This window comes from Peromyscus maniculatus, chromosome 20 (genome assembly GCF_049852395.1).
Source record: "Peromyscus maniculatus bairdii isolate BWxNUB_F1_BW_parent chromosome 20, HU_Pman_BW_mat_3.1, whole genome shotgun sequence".
Classification (NCBI taxonomy): domain Eukaryota; kingdom Metazoa; phylum Chordata; class Mammalia; order Rodentia; family Cricetidae; genus Peromyscus; species Peromyscus maniculatus.
In genome coordinates, this window is record NC_134871.1 from 41,303,489 (window position 1) to 41,318,656 (window position 15,168).

General features: G+C 45.7%; 1 protein-coding gene across 1 annotated transcript in view; it reads right to left on the reverse strand.

Moving 5' to 3' along the window:
• Col22a1 (collagen type XXII alpha 1 chain) overlaps positions 1-15,168 on the reverse strand; it is a 258,754-nt gene that overhangs the window by 193,857 nt on the left and 49,729 nt on the right. Inside the window, exons 5-6 of the mRNA XM_076556018.1 lie at positions 9,300-9,411; positions 4,708-4,831 (exon numbers count right to left, since the gene is read on the reverse strand). Of these exons, the coding sequence (XP_076412133.1) occupies positions 4,708-4,831; positions 9,300-9,411 (236 nt within the window). The remainder of the gene's footprint in view (positions 1-4,707; positions 4,832-9,299; positions 9,412-15,168) is intronic.

Below are 15,168 nucleotides of genomic sequence, written 5' to 3' on the forward strand. Positions count from 1 at the left end.
GGGGGAAGGTCGAGTCAGTCCTAACAATGCTGACACATCCAACTGTGACTCTCACACCAGGATGCTCAGGTACCTTTCCAGGCTTTGATTCCTCCTAAGCATGAGGGCATCAATAGCCACTTAGCAAGCTGCTCAAACCTGGGCAATAATTAGACTAACTGTGCCCATCCACAGGGCACAGGTCATGTACTCAGTGTGCGAAGAGGCTACTGGGCCTTCTGTAAGACTTCAAATGACCAGTGAAGAGGGACTGAGGCATGACACCAACCAGAAATCCTAATTCCAGGGTCTCTTAAGACCCTGCCCTCCCTAATGTAGATGTCAAGTGCCAGTCTGCAACCAGATGGGTGAAGATTCAACCGCAGCTCTATGAGAATGAAAACCCTTAACTGGTGAGGGCCTTGACTATCTAGGTCACTCATGCACACTCAGCCCTTTGCATAATCTCCTAGCACAGAGAAAGCACCCAGGGTTGTCTAACATTTTGGCTCCTCTGGGCTATATTGACATCTTCAAAGTCCATGCTCAAGAACCAGACAATCAAGTTGCAAAAAAAAAAAAAAAAAAAAAAAAAAAAAAAAAAAAAAAAAAAAAAAAAACACCTCACACAAAATAATCTCATAACATTTTTAGTACATTTACAATTTTATGCTGGGTGACATTCATAGTGATCTGTGGCTGCACACAGGACACCTCTGCAAGAAAGGTCACTTATGTTTGCTTCCGGTGGATGAATAGTATGTTCTCACCCATGCTCTCACTTCTTCATTCCCCCAGGATGCTCGCTGAACATGCTGTGTGGGACAGGCAAGCCAAGTGTCAGGAATGCAGCAGTGACTGTGTGGAGTCTTGGGCAGTGCATGAACATAGGGGCCATCAACTAAGATTAGTCTTCATCTGTCCTGACTCAGGCCTGCCCCCCTGCTGCCACTTCCTGCAGTTGTTAATCCAGGGTTGCATCAGCATCCCTTTGCTGGTTCCCACTCCTCTTGCCCCACTTCCCCACTCTTAACTCCAGCCACTTCATCATCATCATCATCATGATTATTATTATTATTATTATTATTATTATTATTATTATTATTATTATTAGTTCAGCAGGTTAGATGTTGCCTGATCAACCCAAACCAGAAAGTAGTTTCAAGGCTTTGTGACTTCAGGTTATTTAACCTCTCTGCACTGTCATTTGCAAAATGATATTAAAAAGTGGCACTTCTGCTGGGTGGCAGTGGCACACGCCTTTAATCCCAGCACTCAGGAGGCAGAGCCAGGAGGATCTCTATGAGTTCGAGGCCAGCCTGGTCTACAGATCGAAATCCAGGACAGGAACGAAAACTACACAGAAAAACCCTGTCTCAAAAAAAAAAAACCAAAAAGTGGCACTTAACATCATAGCTTGCTGAGGGTAAAATAAGTAAGTATACATGTAAGCAATTTACATAGTATGGCTATGCCAGACTCTACTCTAAATCTTAATACAATACCTTAAACAGGTAAGATCACAGACAGAAACCAAAGTCTTTTCTAATAATCCTGGTTTGCTTCCTATTGCTCTGCTAAAGACCATGACCAAAAGCAACTTGGAGAAAGGGTTTATTTCATCTTACAACTCCCAGGTCCCAGATCATCACTAAGAGAAGTCAGGACAGGAATCTGGAGGCAAGAACTGAAGCAGAGGCCATAGAGGAGTGCCACCTCCTGGCTGTCTTCCTGGCTTTCTCAGCTTGCTTTCTTATATGACCCAGAGGTGGCAGTGGCCACAGTAGGCAAGACCCTCCCAGATGAATAACGCATCAAGAACGGCCTAAAGGTCAATCTTATAGAGGTATTTTCTCAGCTGAGTTTCCCTCTTCCCAGATGACCTAAACTTGCATCAAGTTGACAAAAAATTAATCATCGCACCAATACACATATACCTTTGGAGTCTAACAGACTTCTCATTTGTCCAGACATTTTAATTGATTTGTACTTACTTGCCTTTACAGTTATAGATCAACACATGATGTTATTTTGTTTAGTAATTGTGCATACCTGCACACCTGTTTACTTAAAGTCCACTTTCCCATCCTTTTAAACAGACGCTTGGTCTTCTCCTTTGTTAATCCCTGTAATGCCAGAGCATGTGGTACGTGGTGGCATTAAAGAAAAAGGTGCTGAATGAATGAATAAATCAATCAATGGAAAAGCAAGAGTCCCTGAGAATAAATAAAGGTGCCTGAACAATGCAGAGAATTGGCCAGAGTATTCCAAACACAGCCCTTGTCTTCTAGGTTCTCCTTTTGGCTCAACCTCCTTTCAACACAACCAAGGGGTCCCTCATATTCCTTTTAATTGGCTCACCTGCATACATATTACAGGTGTCTGAACAGCCGAAAACAATGGGCTCCTCTCTGTCTAATACAGCACATACAGTGTGATTGTTTCATGATTGAACACAGCCCTCCATTTCCTCAAGGTAGTCTCACAGATCTCAGGTCCTGGCCCTGACCATCTCCGGAACTCCCTGTAGACTTGGCTTTCCCATGATGTTTGTCTCAAGCAAGCAAGAAAGCTAGCCAAGGTAGTCACAGGCTTAAGTCCTGTGACCACCAACAGTAGCTGGTGACCTCCCAGAATCCACTTCATCTCTCAGATGCATCAGCAAATTGTAGTAGCTCATTTTCCAGCTCTATGTGAACCCTGGTTACTCCAGCAGGAGGGCAACAGCAGACCTGGCAGACAGGGAGCACAAAGCCCTGCAAATGCCATGAAAGAAAGGACCCAGACGTGGGGGTGTTACGGGTTCATCCCAGAAGAATGTCATGGCAGGTGCCCAGTCCCACCCGGCCAAACCAGAGAAACTGAAGAAGCAAATCTATGGTTAACAGACAGTGGTGGTGGATAGGAACACAGAGCCGACAGAAGCCTGTGAATGCTTTCAGTCTCCCACACATAGGAAACTGGATCCCTCCATGGTTAACTCTGAAAATGAGTTTACACCTCAGTGGGACCACAGATGCTATGGGAGAGCTATTCAACAGGACTGAAGACCCAGACAGGAGTAGAACAAAAGCACAGACTTGGGAGCCTTCACTGTGTGGGTTCAAATCTCAACTTCTGCTTTTACTACCCATGCAAACAAACTCAGGTCAATTCCTGAGCCTCTCTGTGGCTATTTCTATTTCTTACCCTGAGATGGGCATGGTAGCACCAACCTATAGGCAGGATAATGAGGACGACTCAGTGCATTAAGACTTGTGAGCCATTTGAATTATACTACGAGCAGATTTGTGTCAGTGAACAGTGAAGAACAATGTCAAGGCCTCCTATGACCACAAGGAGAGTTCATCCTATCCTATTTTGGTCTGTCCTATTCTTTTTTTTTGGGGGGTGGGGTGGGGTGAGTTTCGAGACAGGGTTTCTCTGTGTAGTTTTGGTGCCTGTCCTGGGTCTCGCTCTGTAGACCAGGCTGGCCTCAAACTCACAGAAATCTGCCTGGCTCTGCCTCCCAAGTGCTGGGATTAAAGACATGTGCCACTGCCACCCAGCTCTGTCCTATTCTAATTCTTATTCTTATTTGACTCTTCTACTCTATTCTATCCCATTCTATTCTGTTAGAATAAATCCTATTCTACTCTGTTAGAATAGATTGAAAGTAGTGACAGAATGTCCCGGCCATTGCCCACTTCTCCTCACAAGGTTCCTAGCACCTCAACTGTATCATCTCATTTACTTATTTTAAGAGAAGAGGGGTAAAGGAAGAGAGAGAGAATCAAAGAGAAGAGCTTAGAAGGAGGTGGTCCATGGGGATGGGGGGGGGCAGAAGTGGCTGCTGCTGATTGTCTCTTGGCCCACAGTCCATGATTGCCAGAGCCCAATTACTTGGCAAGCTTTTGTCCTGTTTTAGCCGCATATTGAGAGTTTCTCCCAGCTGAAAGTGAGAATGTCTGCATGTGCACATTTCCAACGAGAGGACAAGGTTTGAGGCTCAGGCCTTTCAGCACCAAGAACAAGTATATTGGGACTGGATCAAGAATGGAGGGTGGTATTGCTTTCCTTTTAGAACAACGCTGTGTTGATGGCCTTGGCTTTGCCATCTGTCCTTCCTCACAGGGTGGCATGCTGTTGAGGAATGGTCGAACTGAAAGCCAATACTCCAGAGGTGGGTAAAGACAAGTGTGTGTAACTTCACATGAGAGAAAACTTAAAAAGACAACCTTCATTTATACAAGAGATCTACTCGTGACAGATCCTACCACACATCAGGCTCTCTCTGCTGGACGCTTTTGCAAATGTGATTCCATTAACACCTGACTCTCCCACCCACAATCCTTGGTAATTATTCTCATTTTCCACTTTCAAGCTAAGGAAGCTAAGACTCACAGGCCATCCTACCCCATGGCCCACACCATGAAGAGAGGCAATACAACATTTGGCCAGGTCCACCTGACCCTGAACAAGTTCCTTCCACTTCTTTATGAGGTCACCAATGGAGAAGGTGCTGTAAGACAACAGAGCATGTGGTCACTTCTCTGTTTAGGCAGAAAGCCTCAGAGGACAGAGGGAAGAGGAGCTGGGCCTACAGGTTCTTTGGGGTTCTGTGCACTGGACCCCCAAGCTTCTGTCTAGGCCCAGAACTGAGCATCTTGCCAAAACCACAGTAGTCAAGACTACTTCCTGGGAGCAGGACACAGCACTTGCCCCAGAGACAGGCAGCACTACCCATACCTGTGGGATGCCATACTGATCGATGACCTGCCAGATGTACCAGTCTTCTTTCCGAGATGTTTTCCGGAACCGGAAGGTTGTGACAAAGGCGTACTCATCGGGCAGACCTTGGGGGAATACATCCCTGAGAACAGAGAGACAGACATATGGTACAAGGATTAGTGAGGAGAGTGGGGAGCTAGTAGAGGAAGCTTCCATGTCTGCTCAGCTACTGAGTCTTGGTGGTGTGAATCCCCACCCCCCAAGGATGCCCATCATCTACTGGCTCATCACCCTCCCAATGACTGTCGGTCAATAAGTGCTAAGTGACCAGCCCCCAGGAATGGTTGCAGTGGAGACTTCCAATCTTCATCTCTCCTAGCCTGTTCCCATGTTTATTTTACCAGGGATCCTATACCAAGTAGCTATAGTCTCAGTGTACATTTTCATAAAATCCTAATGCCTAGGTGGTCATGAGAGTGGAACCCTCAGGACAGATCAGTGCCCTTGTAAGAGAGGTCCCTCAGTGTTTGGTATTTCTGTCACATGGTATTACCATGAGAAGACACCATCCGTGAAGACCTGACCTTAGACAACAAGCCTCTAGCTCTTCAAGAAGCTTCTGCCACTTAAGAACCATGTAGACTATACAGCATTGTCACTAAGACACAGGACATCCTCTTAGAAATTCAGTAACTATGGAGACCCAAAAGCCAATCACTCTGTGCCTGCCCAGGGCGTCCTTGGACCACCCCTCCTTCCACCTTCACCCATGTCATGGACAGAGACACCTGCACTTCCTCCTGAGCCTTAGTAAAGCCCTGCAAAACTAATTTTCTTCCTTTCTTCCCCCCTCCCTTTCTCTACCAACAGAGTTCTGCAAACAGTAACTTACACACTTGCTCATTTCATCAGCTCTCACCACCACATATTCAAATGAATGTAGATTCAAAGCACCTGGTCTTGGCCCCACAGATCTCCACAGTTTCCTTGTGGTGATCCCTGTGAGAAGGTCTGATAGCCCCCTGTCCGTCAGCTCTACCACAAAGCCCCTAGAACAGCAGACTTCCTACAGGTGCTAAGGAATAAAGAACCCTGAAAGCTGTCAAATGCAGTCTTTATGCAAAATCCTCTCTTTCCCCAGGCCAGGCTAGTTTTCTCAGAGGACATTGAGAGGGTAACCTCCCATTGCCATGGAGGACACCACACCACAAACCGCCACTCCCTCTGGACAGCAGTGACATTCCTCCTACCCCAGTTGTGAAAACAATGGTGCCTCTAGACACCACCAGATCTTGCCGACTTCCCCTGGTGAATACCTGTGTTTTACCTAGGATATCCATACTATCAAAACAAAGTTCAGCCTATTTTTATAAGGTTTCTTCAATAAATTACACACATGGTCTTAATACAATAATCTAAGAGTTGATTTTAAAATGAGTACTTTGAGAAACTTAATATAAGGAGGACACTGAGTCTTCATTTCATTCCACCCTGGAAAGAACTTGTGAAGGATTATTTTTGATCTTCACATTGTTGGTCAGGACCCCTCGACTCTTTGGGGTTAACTCAAGGAGATTTAGCAGACAGAGTTCACATCCAGAGGGTCTGGTCTCTCCATAGTTTTTCTCTTAACCACCAGCCAACTGTTCTTTCCTTCTGTAGAATTTGGCCAGGAAGGAGCCAAAGTCTACCCTGGGGGCGGAAGACTGCCTCTGGGAACACACATAGCATGGATTTTGCTGCTGGAGGAGATGGAGGCTGTCTGGCCAGACATCCAGAAAGGGAAGTGGGAAGGCGTCTGGGTTCCTGGTTCTTAGATTTACAGATCCTCAGGGATTCTTCATGTAGCTACAGAACTCCTGAGCTTAGACTGGTCCTCACTGATTCTCCTCTGACAGATCCAGGCTGAGAGGTGACCCAGTTGTTCAATATCATCTCTCTGGTCAACAACATCACCGAGGATCATATAGAAACAGGAGGCAAAGAGCCTGTCACCTTCAGCACATAGGCTTCCCTCGGGAGTTAGGAAGTCCTTTAACCACCAAGCATGTAGAAAAAAGACAGGATGCCACCACCTAAGACACTTTTACTTTTTTGTTCATTTCATTCATAAATCTGTCTATTGTTTTCTTTCTAAACACACTTTACTCTTATTATTTTGAATTATCTCAACAGACATATGCAAGTGTGTGCATCCAAACAAAAGATTGTATGTGTGTATGTGTGTGTGTGTATATGTGTGTGTGTGTGTATTAACACACACATACACAGAGAGAGAGAGAGAGACAGAGACAGAGCAATGCACATATACATACCTACACACATATATAGTCTGGGGTGGAGGAATCAGTTTAATCAAGGCAAGGGTAGGAAATCCAATGAACAATTCTTTCCATAAATAATATAGCAGGTATGAAATTACAGCGCAAAGGACAAGGCTTTGGACTTCAAGTACCTGACAGGAGGCCAGCTTCTGTTTCCTGTTATCTGTGCGATTTTAACAAGTGACTGCCTTCCTTAGAGTCTCAGATGTTGTACCAGATAAATGAGAGTAATGCCTGCCCTGCTCACCTCATGTTATTATAGTGAGAAGCAAATGAAGGAAGAGGTGTAAAAATGCCCTTGACGTGTTCAAGAAATGAGTAATGTTGAAAGCGACATCTTTTTGCATTATGAATAAAATTAACTTGCAAATTAAATCATGTATGTATAAGGATGAATACATTTCAAAGGACTAGAAAGGGAAGGGAAACTATCCTTTCTTGAGATGTCTGAGTTGCAAAGCTATGCTGTACGAAATGGAACACACACAGTAATCCCTACTCAGGAAACTGCCAGTGTCACAGAGGCTAAACTCATCACCCAGAAGTTGTGCCCAGTCCTCTGTTCTCTAGAGCAAGAGCTTAAAGATGTTCTGCTGATTGACAGGTGTCCCAGGAGAACAAGACATCTCTGGCAATGGGAAGGGTCCTCTGTGAGGCATCTGCCACATTTGTGTAACACTCTCCCTTTTGTTCTTTATTGGCTTTTCCTCTATGGTTAAATTACATACGATGCTTTTTTGTTTCTGAGTAGTGTTGCTGGTGAATTCATAAGAAGGCATGAAGTAAGAGTGGAGACTGGAGCCTATCTTTGCATTTCCCTAAAAAGAGCCTGGGACCAGGTGATTCACATCACCCCAAGCATCTGTGCACCATTGCAGAAGATGCTCAGTACCTAGGAGGTCAGAGTACAGTCTCTGTTCCACAGGTGAAAAGATGGAGCTCAGGGAGGAGTCACGTGCCTCATTCTCCTTTACTCTCAGGGAATGCAGGTTTGGAGCCATGGGTGAGATGATGCTACAGTCTAATGCAGAGCTGGCTCTCGGAGGATGCTGAGTGAACTCAATGCTGTGTTCCAGTCTGTGTTCATGGCTCACCATGGGTAGCTGAAATCTGACTTCTCTCACTGTGGTCTAATTTATGCTGTCAAGAGAGAGCCACCAATCCCCTGCTATAGGCAGTGGTTAGCTCAGTGATGGACTCTGGAAGAGACCAAGACTTAGGTCTCTCACAAAGTTTCTAACGAAGCAGCAAAGACAGTTTGCAAAGGACCAACTGCATAGTTTGATTCACTGGACGCAAATTCACCATGCTCAATCAATGCAGGAGTGTGCTATGAGGAGAATAGAGGAAGGGAAGGTCTGTCTTAGGGTGGAGGTTCCCCAAGAGCAGCAGCTAAAGCCCGGCAGTTGAACTATACTCGAAGGAGGAGCAGAGCAGGTACCCAGGCTAGAGAAAGGGACACAGCAAAGGTCTGGCAGTATGAGGAGGTACCTAGAATTCTCTAAACACACAGAAGTCAACAAAGGAGGCTTGGGTCAAACCATGAGACACTGAAGGTGATTCCAAATGCCAGTCTGCCATTTATGGCCTCTGAGTTTAAGAAACCATAAAGGCAATTAAAGAGTTACAAGATGGAGGAGGGATCTCATGATGCAGGAGCATCCTAGTTTTCAAACCCTCTGCCTATCTCTGGTGAGCATAGAGCACTCATTGTGGGATCATGTTTAGCCCTTCACTGGAGATACAGCGGGATCAGACACTGGACAAATATGTGTAGCCTAGCTTCTCAACATCACAAAGCAGGGATACTCATCGCAGGTGGAAACAGAAGAAAAAAGAGACATTTGGTAATGTATAAACAAGGCACCCAGTCAACAACATGGGAACTGGATCTTCGCTGACCAAAAACATTACATGATTCTAGGAGATAGACATTTGCTAGGTGTGGCCATGGCTGGTCCATAGGAGGTGATATGCGGCGATAAACATAAAATGGTTGTTCTTTAATGAGCTGAAAGAAAACTGCATCCATAAATGGATGGTTAATGTCAAATGAAAAGATGAGCACAAAATGAAGAGAATCATTAGTGCAATGAGCATGGAACTGCAAAGAATGAGCTGAACTTCCCAGATCAGCAGCTAAGTTGCATCACCTGAGTGTAAACTTCACCAGGCATTCTACCAAGTGTGTTACAGCTCAGCTCAGTGCTGAGTGAGCAGCTGTGGCAGGCTGCACCCTGCTCCCCAGAGCATGCAGATGTTCTGAAAGGAGAAAGGACCACTCACTCAGTTCTCTGCACCACAGGGAAGGAACCCATCCGTACATAGGAACTCTGTGCTCCATTTTCTCTCTTCCCCAAGATTTCCTTCACACTGAACAAATCCATCAGGTCAAAACCTGTGCAAACAGAAGAGTTGGGAGTGAGTTTAGCAGAGGAAGAGTATGAGACATGAACAGTGTCTTAGTTAGGGTTTCTATTGCTGGGAAGAGACATCATGACCACAGCAACTCTTGTCAAGGAAAACATTTAATTGTGTTGGCTCATACAGTTCAGAGGTTTAGTCCATTATCATCATGACAGGAAGCAAAGTAGCACACAGGTAGGCACTGTGCTAGAGAAGAAGCTGAGAGTTCTTACATCTTGATTTTCAGGCAACAGGAAGTTGTCTGAGACACTGAGTATGGCTTGAGCATATATGAGACCTCAAAGCCCACCTCCACAGTGACACACTTCCTCCACCAAGGCCAGATCTACTCTAACAAAGCCACACCTCCTAATAGTGCTACTCCCTTTGGGGGTCATTTTCTTTCAAATCAACCACAAACAGCTAGCTCATTCTTTTCAAAGGCAGCCCACCCACTCTGCCTCAAGGGGTGGGAACTTAGATATAAGAACACATATTGGGAAGACAAGAGGAGCTGAGCCTCAAGTCCAATGCCAGGATAAGGCACTGGGGAATGCAGACACTCCCCCACACACACACTGGAATGTGAGAACCAAGAGCATCCTGGATCGTGGTTAAGTACAACAAGACAAATGAAGGTGTTTTGGTTTCCATTGCTGTGGGGACTTCTGTGTTCCAGAAGCGCAAATGTGCATGCAGATCCTTTAGGACATGGGTTCTCAACCTTCTTAATGCTGTGACCCTTTAATACAGTTCCTCCGTGTCGTGGTGAGCCCAACCATAAAATTATTTTCACTGCTCTTTCTTAACTGTAATTTTGCTACTGTTGTGAATCGTAATGTAAATACTTTTGGAGATGGAGGTTTGCCAAAGAGGTCATGAGAACTGCTGCTTAAGGACCATCCACAACTTAAGGCTTTCCTTTCTGCAGTCACACTGCTGCCTTTCCCTTGGATCTTGCTGGGATTGCTGGCTGTGGCTTTGGAATCTCATGATTTTAAAGAGAGAAACATGAGAGAGACATAAACTAACTGCCTTTGCAGTATTTGCATTAGTAAACGGTGAGTACTTCAGCTTGCTTTGATTTCTCTTAAAAGATTACTGAGGGCCATTGTCAGCACAAAGTAAAAGAATAGTCACAGCCGAGGGCTTTAAACTGGGGGAGTAGTGAGCATGGAGATGGAAGATTAATTCTTCTCAGACAAATATTTATGGGAATCTGGCACATTTTATGACCAGCAGAGGTCTCTGGTTGCTGCACAGAGGACAGTGAGGATGCCTTGATGCCCAGCAGATGAGTCTGTTACAATCATGACACAAGACCCTGAGTGTGCACCATTCAGTAGCAATCCTCTCTACCATCTGAAGTGCATCCTTCCACAGTAAGATGCTCTACCTAGAATGCCTTGGCCAATATGGAGAGTTGGAAAGCCCTGCAGCCTAGGCCCACCAAGCCTCCAGAGAGCAACACCTGTTCTAGAGGCTGACAGTGTGATGGAATCTGGACGTGGGAGCCCATGACTCTGTACGCCTCACTTTGAGCTTTAACTGAAGAAGTATGGAAGACCACACCAAATGCTGCTTATATACTAGATGCTCTGCATAACCCTTAGCCCTGGGTGACAGTGTGAGCACTCCCTATCTCCTAATAAGCTTTGAATAAAAGCCTCTGCCATGAGAAGCAACATGTTAAGATACCAGTAAGCCACAAGCCACGGGGCAACTTATAGACTAATAGATATGGGTTAATTTAAGATATAAGAACTAGATAACAAGAAGCCTGCTGCAGCCATACAATTTGTAAGCAATATAAGTCTCTGTGTGTTTACTTGGTTGGGTCTAAGCGGCTGCGGGACTGGCGGGTAAGAGAGATTTGTCCTGACCGTGAGCCAGGCAGGACTTGAGAAAACTCCAACTACAATAACTATTCAGGATGGTTATAACAATATTTATCATGGTGTAGCTTGCCTTCCAGTGCACTTCCTGTGTAAGAGTGAATTCGAATGTCCAGGGTACATGCAGCAAAGGAGTCCTTAGCTCAGTGAGCACAGCTGGAGAGACAAGCTGACAGGGTAGAATGAATCACTCCCCTGTGCACCAAGTTAAGGGAATGATTGCTACAGGCATTTACTATGTTTAATGAAGCCAAAGCACCCTCTGTTAGTATTCTGACCCACCCCTTGGGGACCCTCCAAGTGTCCTCCTAATGCCATCCTATGTTCCCTTTAAGAAGAAAACTCCTCCCCCTTTTTGTTCTCTCTCTTCTATCCTTCTCGCCCTTCAGGTGTATACCTCACCCCCTCTCTCCCCTCTTTTCTTTCTCTCCGTCTTTCCATTATAATAAACTCATTTCCACATGGATGCAGTGCCTGGGGTGTGAGTGACACTGTTCACGCGCTGCAGCCTGACACCCACTGCATCTGCCCAGCACCTTGGTCTGGCCAGCCAGGGCCTCCCGCCCGCCACATCATTACACTCTCTGCCCACAAAGACTCTGAGGAAGCGATCTAACTCTGTTGAGCCTGTTTCCTTAACTATAAAAAGAGGGGGACAATATCTTATTGGTCTGAGATATTTCAATCTGATAGTGTCATAAGGTTCTTGAAGGTAGCTGGAGCCCAGTAATCACTCAAGAGGATACCAACAGCTCTCTCTGGAGTCTAAGGAGGATAATCTGTGGCATTGTGTACTCTTAGAGTTCACAAACCTCAGAAACAGTACCACCACTATCACCCTGACTAGGTAGGACCAGGCTCTAAGAAATGACCAAGACAGAGCACAGAGCAGCCACCTCCCCTAGCAAGGAGTCCTGGGGAGTCCCTAAAAAAATCCTTGAGCTGCAGGGGAGCTAGGGGCATGCAACTGAGGGAGATAAGCTCTTCTGCATTTGGAGTGGCCAGGGGGTGATGCACTCCCCAGTCTGCTTGTAGTAGGAACTGGCTGTCCTAGTGACTATAATCTGAATTTATCTATGGGCAGAAGTACCCAGCATGCCCCTCAGGGACTAGAGAAAAACTATTCTCCTTATCTCTGGCGAAAGGGACCTCTGGTCCTTCCATTAACATATGCCTGTGGTGCCTATTAGCACATCAAGGTCTATGCTAGCATCTAAACTCCTTCAATCCCTACTCACAAGCACCTGTTATACACTTCAAAGTCCTGCCCCCTCCAGGTTACAGGCTCCCCTCCTCCCAGGTACCTGCTCCCTTAAAACCATGGAAAAGCACCCCCACCCCCACCCCATCATATCTCTCTGCTTTTCCTGCGATGGCCTAGGCAGTGTGGAATACATTTTTCCCTTTTTATCCACGAATCGACTATTTTTTTTTTTTAACTGGGCCCATTTCATTCAAAAACTTCAAACAGCAAGCATTCAGCTAGTGATAACAAAGCATTGTGATAACAAATGGTACTGTTAGGTTTCAAACCGGAGACAAATAGCTGAGGTGTCTACTTAACATATCAAAGCGGACCAGGCCTCCAGATTCTCCCAGCATCCCTCAGTGACAGAGCCCTAGGGCTTGCATCCCCAGCCCCCTACCTTAAACTCTCCAGCCCAGTAGGCTGGGATTCTCTTCCCTATATAATCCGGATATTTTGGTTACCCTTGGCTCTCTCTGGACCTTTGGACCTCCTGGTTGCTGCACCTGGTTCCCCTCTCTCCCCTCTCCCCTTCCCCTGCCATCTCCTCACATGGCACAGCTCATGTACAATCCGGACTCTCCCAGAGGTCCTTGCTTCTGGCTAGGCTCTCCTGCATATCTATAATAAACCTCCTCCATCACATCTAGGAGCAGTCATGTTTCCTTTCCTTTTTATTTCTTTTTTTTCCACTTATTTGAGGCTGAAACCTGGGATAGAACCAGGGACTGAATGAAAAAAAATAAAATAAAGAAATAACTATATAAAAAGGAAAAGGAGCCTGAAAGGACATGACTTTTGTCCCAGGTTTGAAACCTAACAGGCACCAATTTACCTGAAATAAGTCAGGGCTGGGAGGAAACTGGAAAGCTCTGGGGTGGTAAAGTGACTATGAGGACAGACATCCTGAGAGGAAGCAGCAGTCCTTGAATGCAAACTTTCCAAGGCTGACCAGTGCCTCATCACCACTCAGTTGACCACACAGAGGGAGACTTGGGCCACTGTTCAGGAAAGTTGTATGACACTTTTTCGTGGCCAAGCACTGGCAGAGAAGGTATTAGAACTGAGGGTGGTCATAGACATTCTTCAGATCTCTTGTTGTCCGCATGGGGAAACTGAGGTTCAGAGAAATCTGGAATTTGATCTGTAGCCACCTGGCTGGCAAGGAGCAGGCTGATCTAAGATATACGTCTCGATACTTCCTGTCTATTCTTATCTTCATCCTCACTTTCCCAGGCCAAATGAGCCCTAAAAAGTGACAGATATTTAAGGGACTGCCTGAAGGTAAGGTCTTTCAGAGCTGCATTTATTTTTCAGAACAAAGAAAGCTTCTCTAATGTCTCAATTATGATGAAATTGACAAGCTGGATAATCTATAACTCCCTCTTCAGCTGCAATGTAGCTGGGACACTTTCTCAAGCCCCATACCTATTAAATCACATTGCAGAGAAAGCAGAGTATCTATGCACACACAGCAGATGCCTGTGTGTGTAGATGTCCCCCGTACCCCCGTCCTGCACTAAGTAAGACTCATCTCCTGGGAGCCCCAGAGGGGCAGAGAAGGTGCCAGGACTTCACTGGCTGTGAGTGGATGCAAGAAGATGCGTAACAGAGAATCCCACAACTGGCCAAGCACCCAGAGCACTCATCAGAGGGTTCCTGCCCATTTACGACAGATTAGGCCCACCTGTTCAAAGGTCTGCATAGTCACAAAAATAAGCACACACATACAGGCACGAGACAGCATGCGCGCACACGTGCGCGCACACAAACACACATACACATACACACACACACAAGCACGTGTGGGTGCATGTATACACACATCACATCTTCTGAATCCCTCAGCAAGAACAGAAAGGAAGCAAAACTGCACTACTCTTTAGCCTATATATAGGACAAGAAATCTGTGGACTCAACTGATTGACAGATCCTGCGCTAGATTCTTCTGTTCCTGTCTTCTGCCCTGTTCCCTCCTCTCCTCCCTCTCACCCTTATCATCTCTTCAGCATATTCATCTTTTTACCTTTTAGCCACTCATCCAATCTCCTTCCATTCCTTCATATTTTCACACTAAAGTTAAGCTTCTTTTCTCTCATTCCACCCATCCATCTATCCATCCATCCATCCATCTATCCATTCATCCACTCAAAATACATCTTTTAAGCTCCTACATGCCAGAGGTACCACTCCATATATCCCAAGGAACACAGAATGGGAAGACAGAGACAGGTCCTGTCTTCAAACAGCTCGTGTGCTTGCAGGGGACGTAGACAGTGGCAATACCTTCAAATGGGAGTTCTTGAGATAGAGTAAAACGCCAGAAGAGCAGCTATCCTCTGAACCTCAGATTTCCCACCTGTGTGTGTGGGGAGGGGGGGAGACGATGACAATGTACCTCTCACCTGCTGTGCTAGTTAAATGAAGAAATGCATGGGCTCTCAGCAAGCGGTGGCTGCTGCTGCTGCTATCAATGTCACCACTGTCATGAACACTCCCAGCATGGGCATACACACTGAATAATGAATTACTTGGGAGATGCTGTTCCCCCAGGCATGTGGCTCACAAAGCCAAATGTAGACAAAGCAACCAGGTAAGAATAGACTTT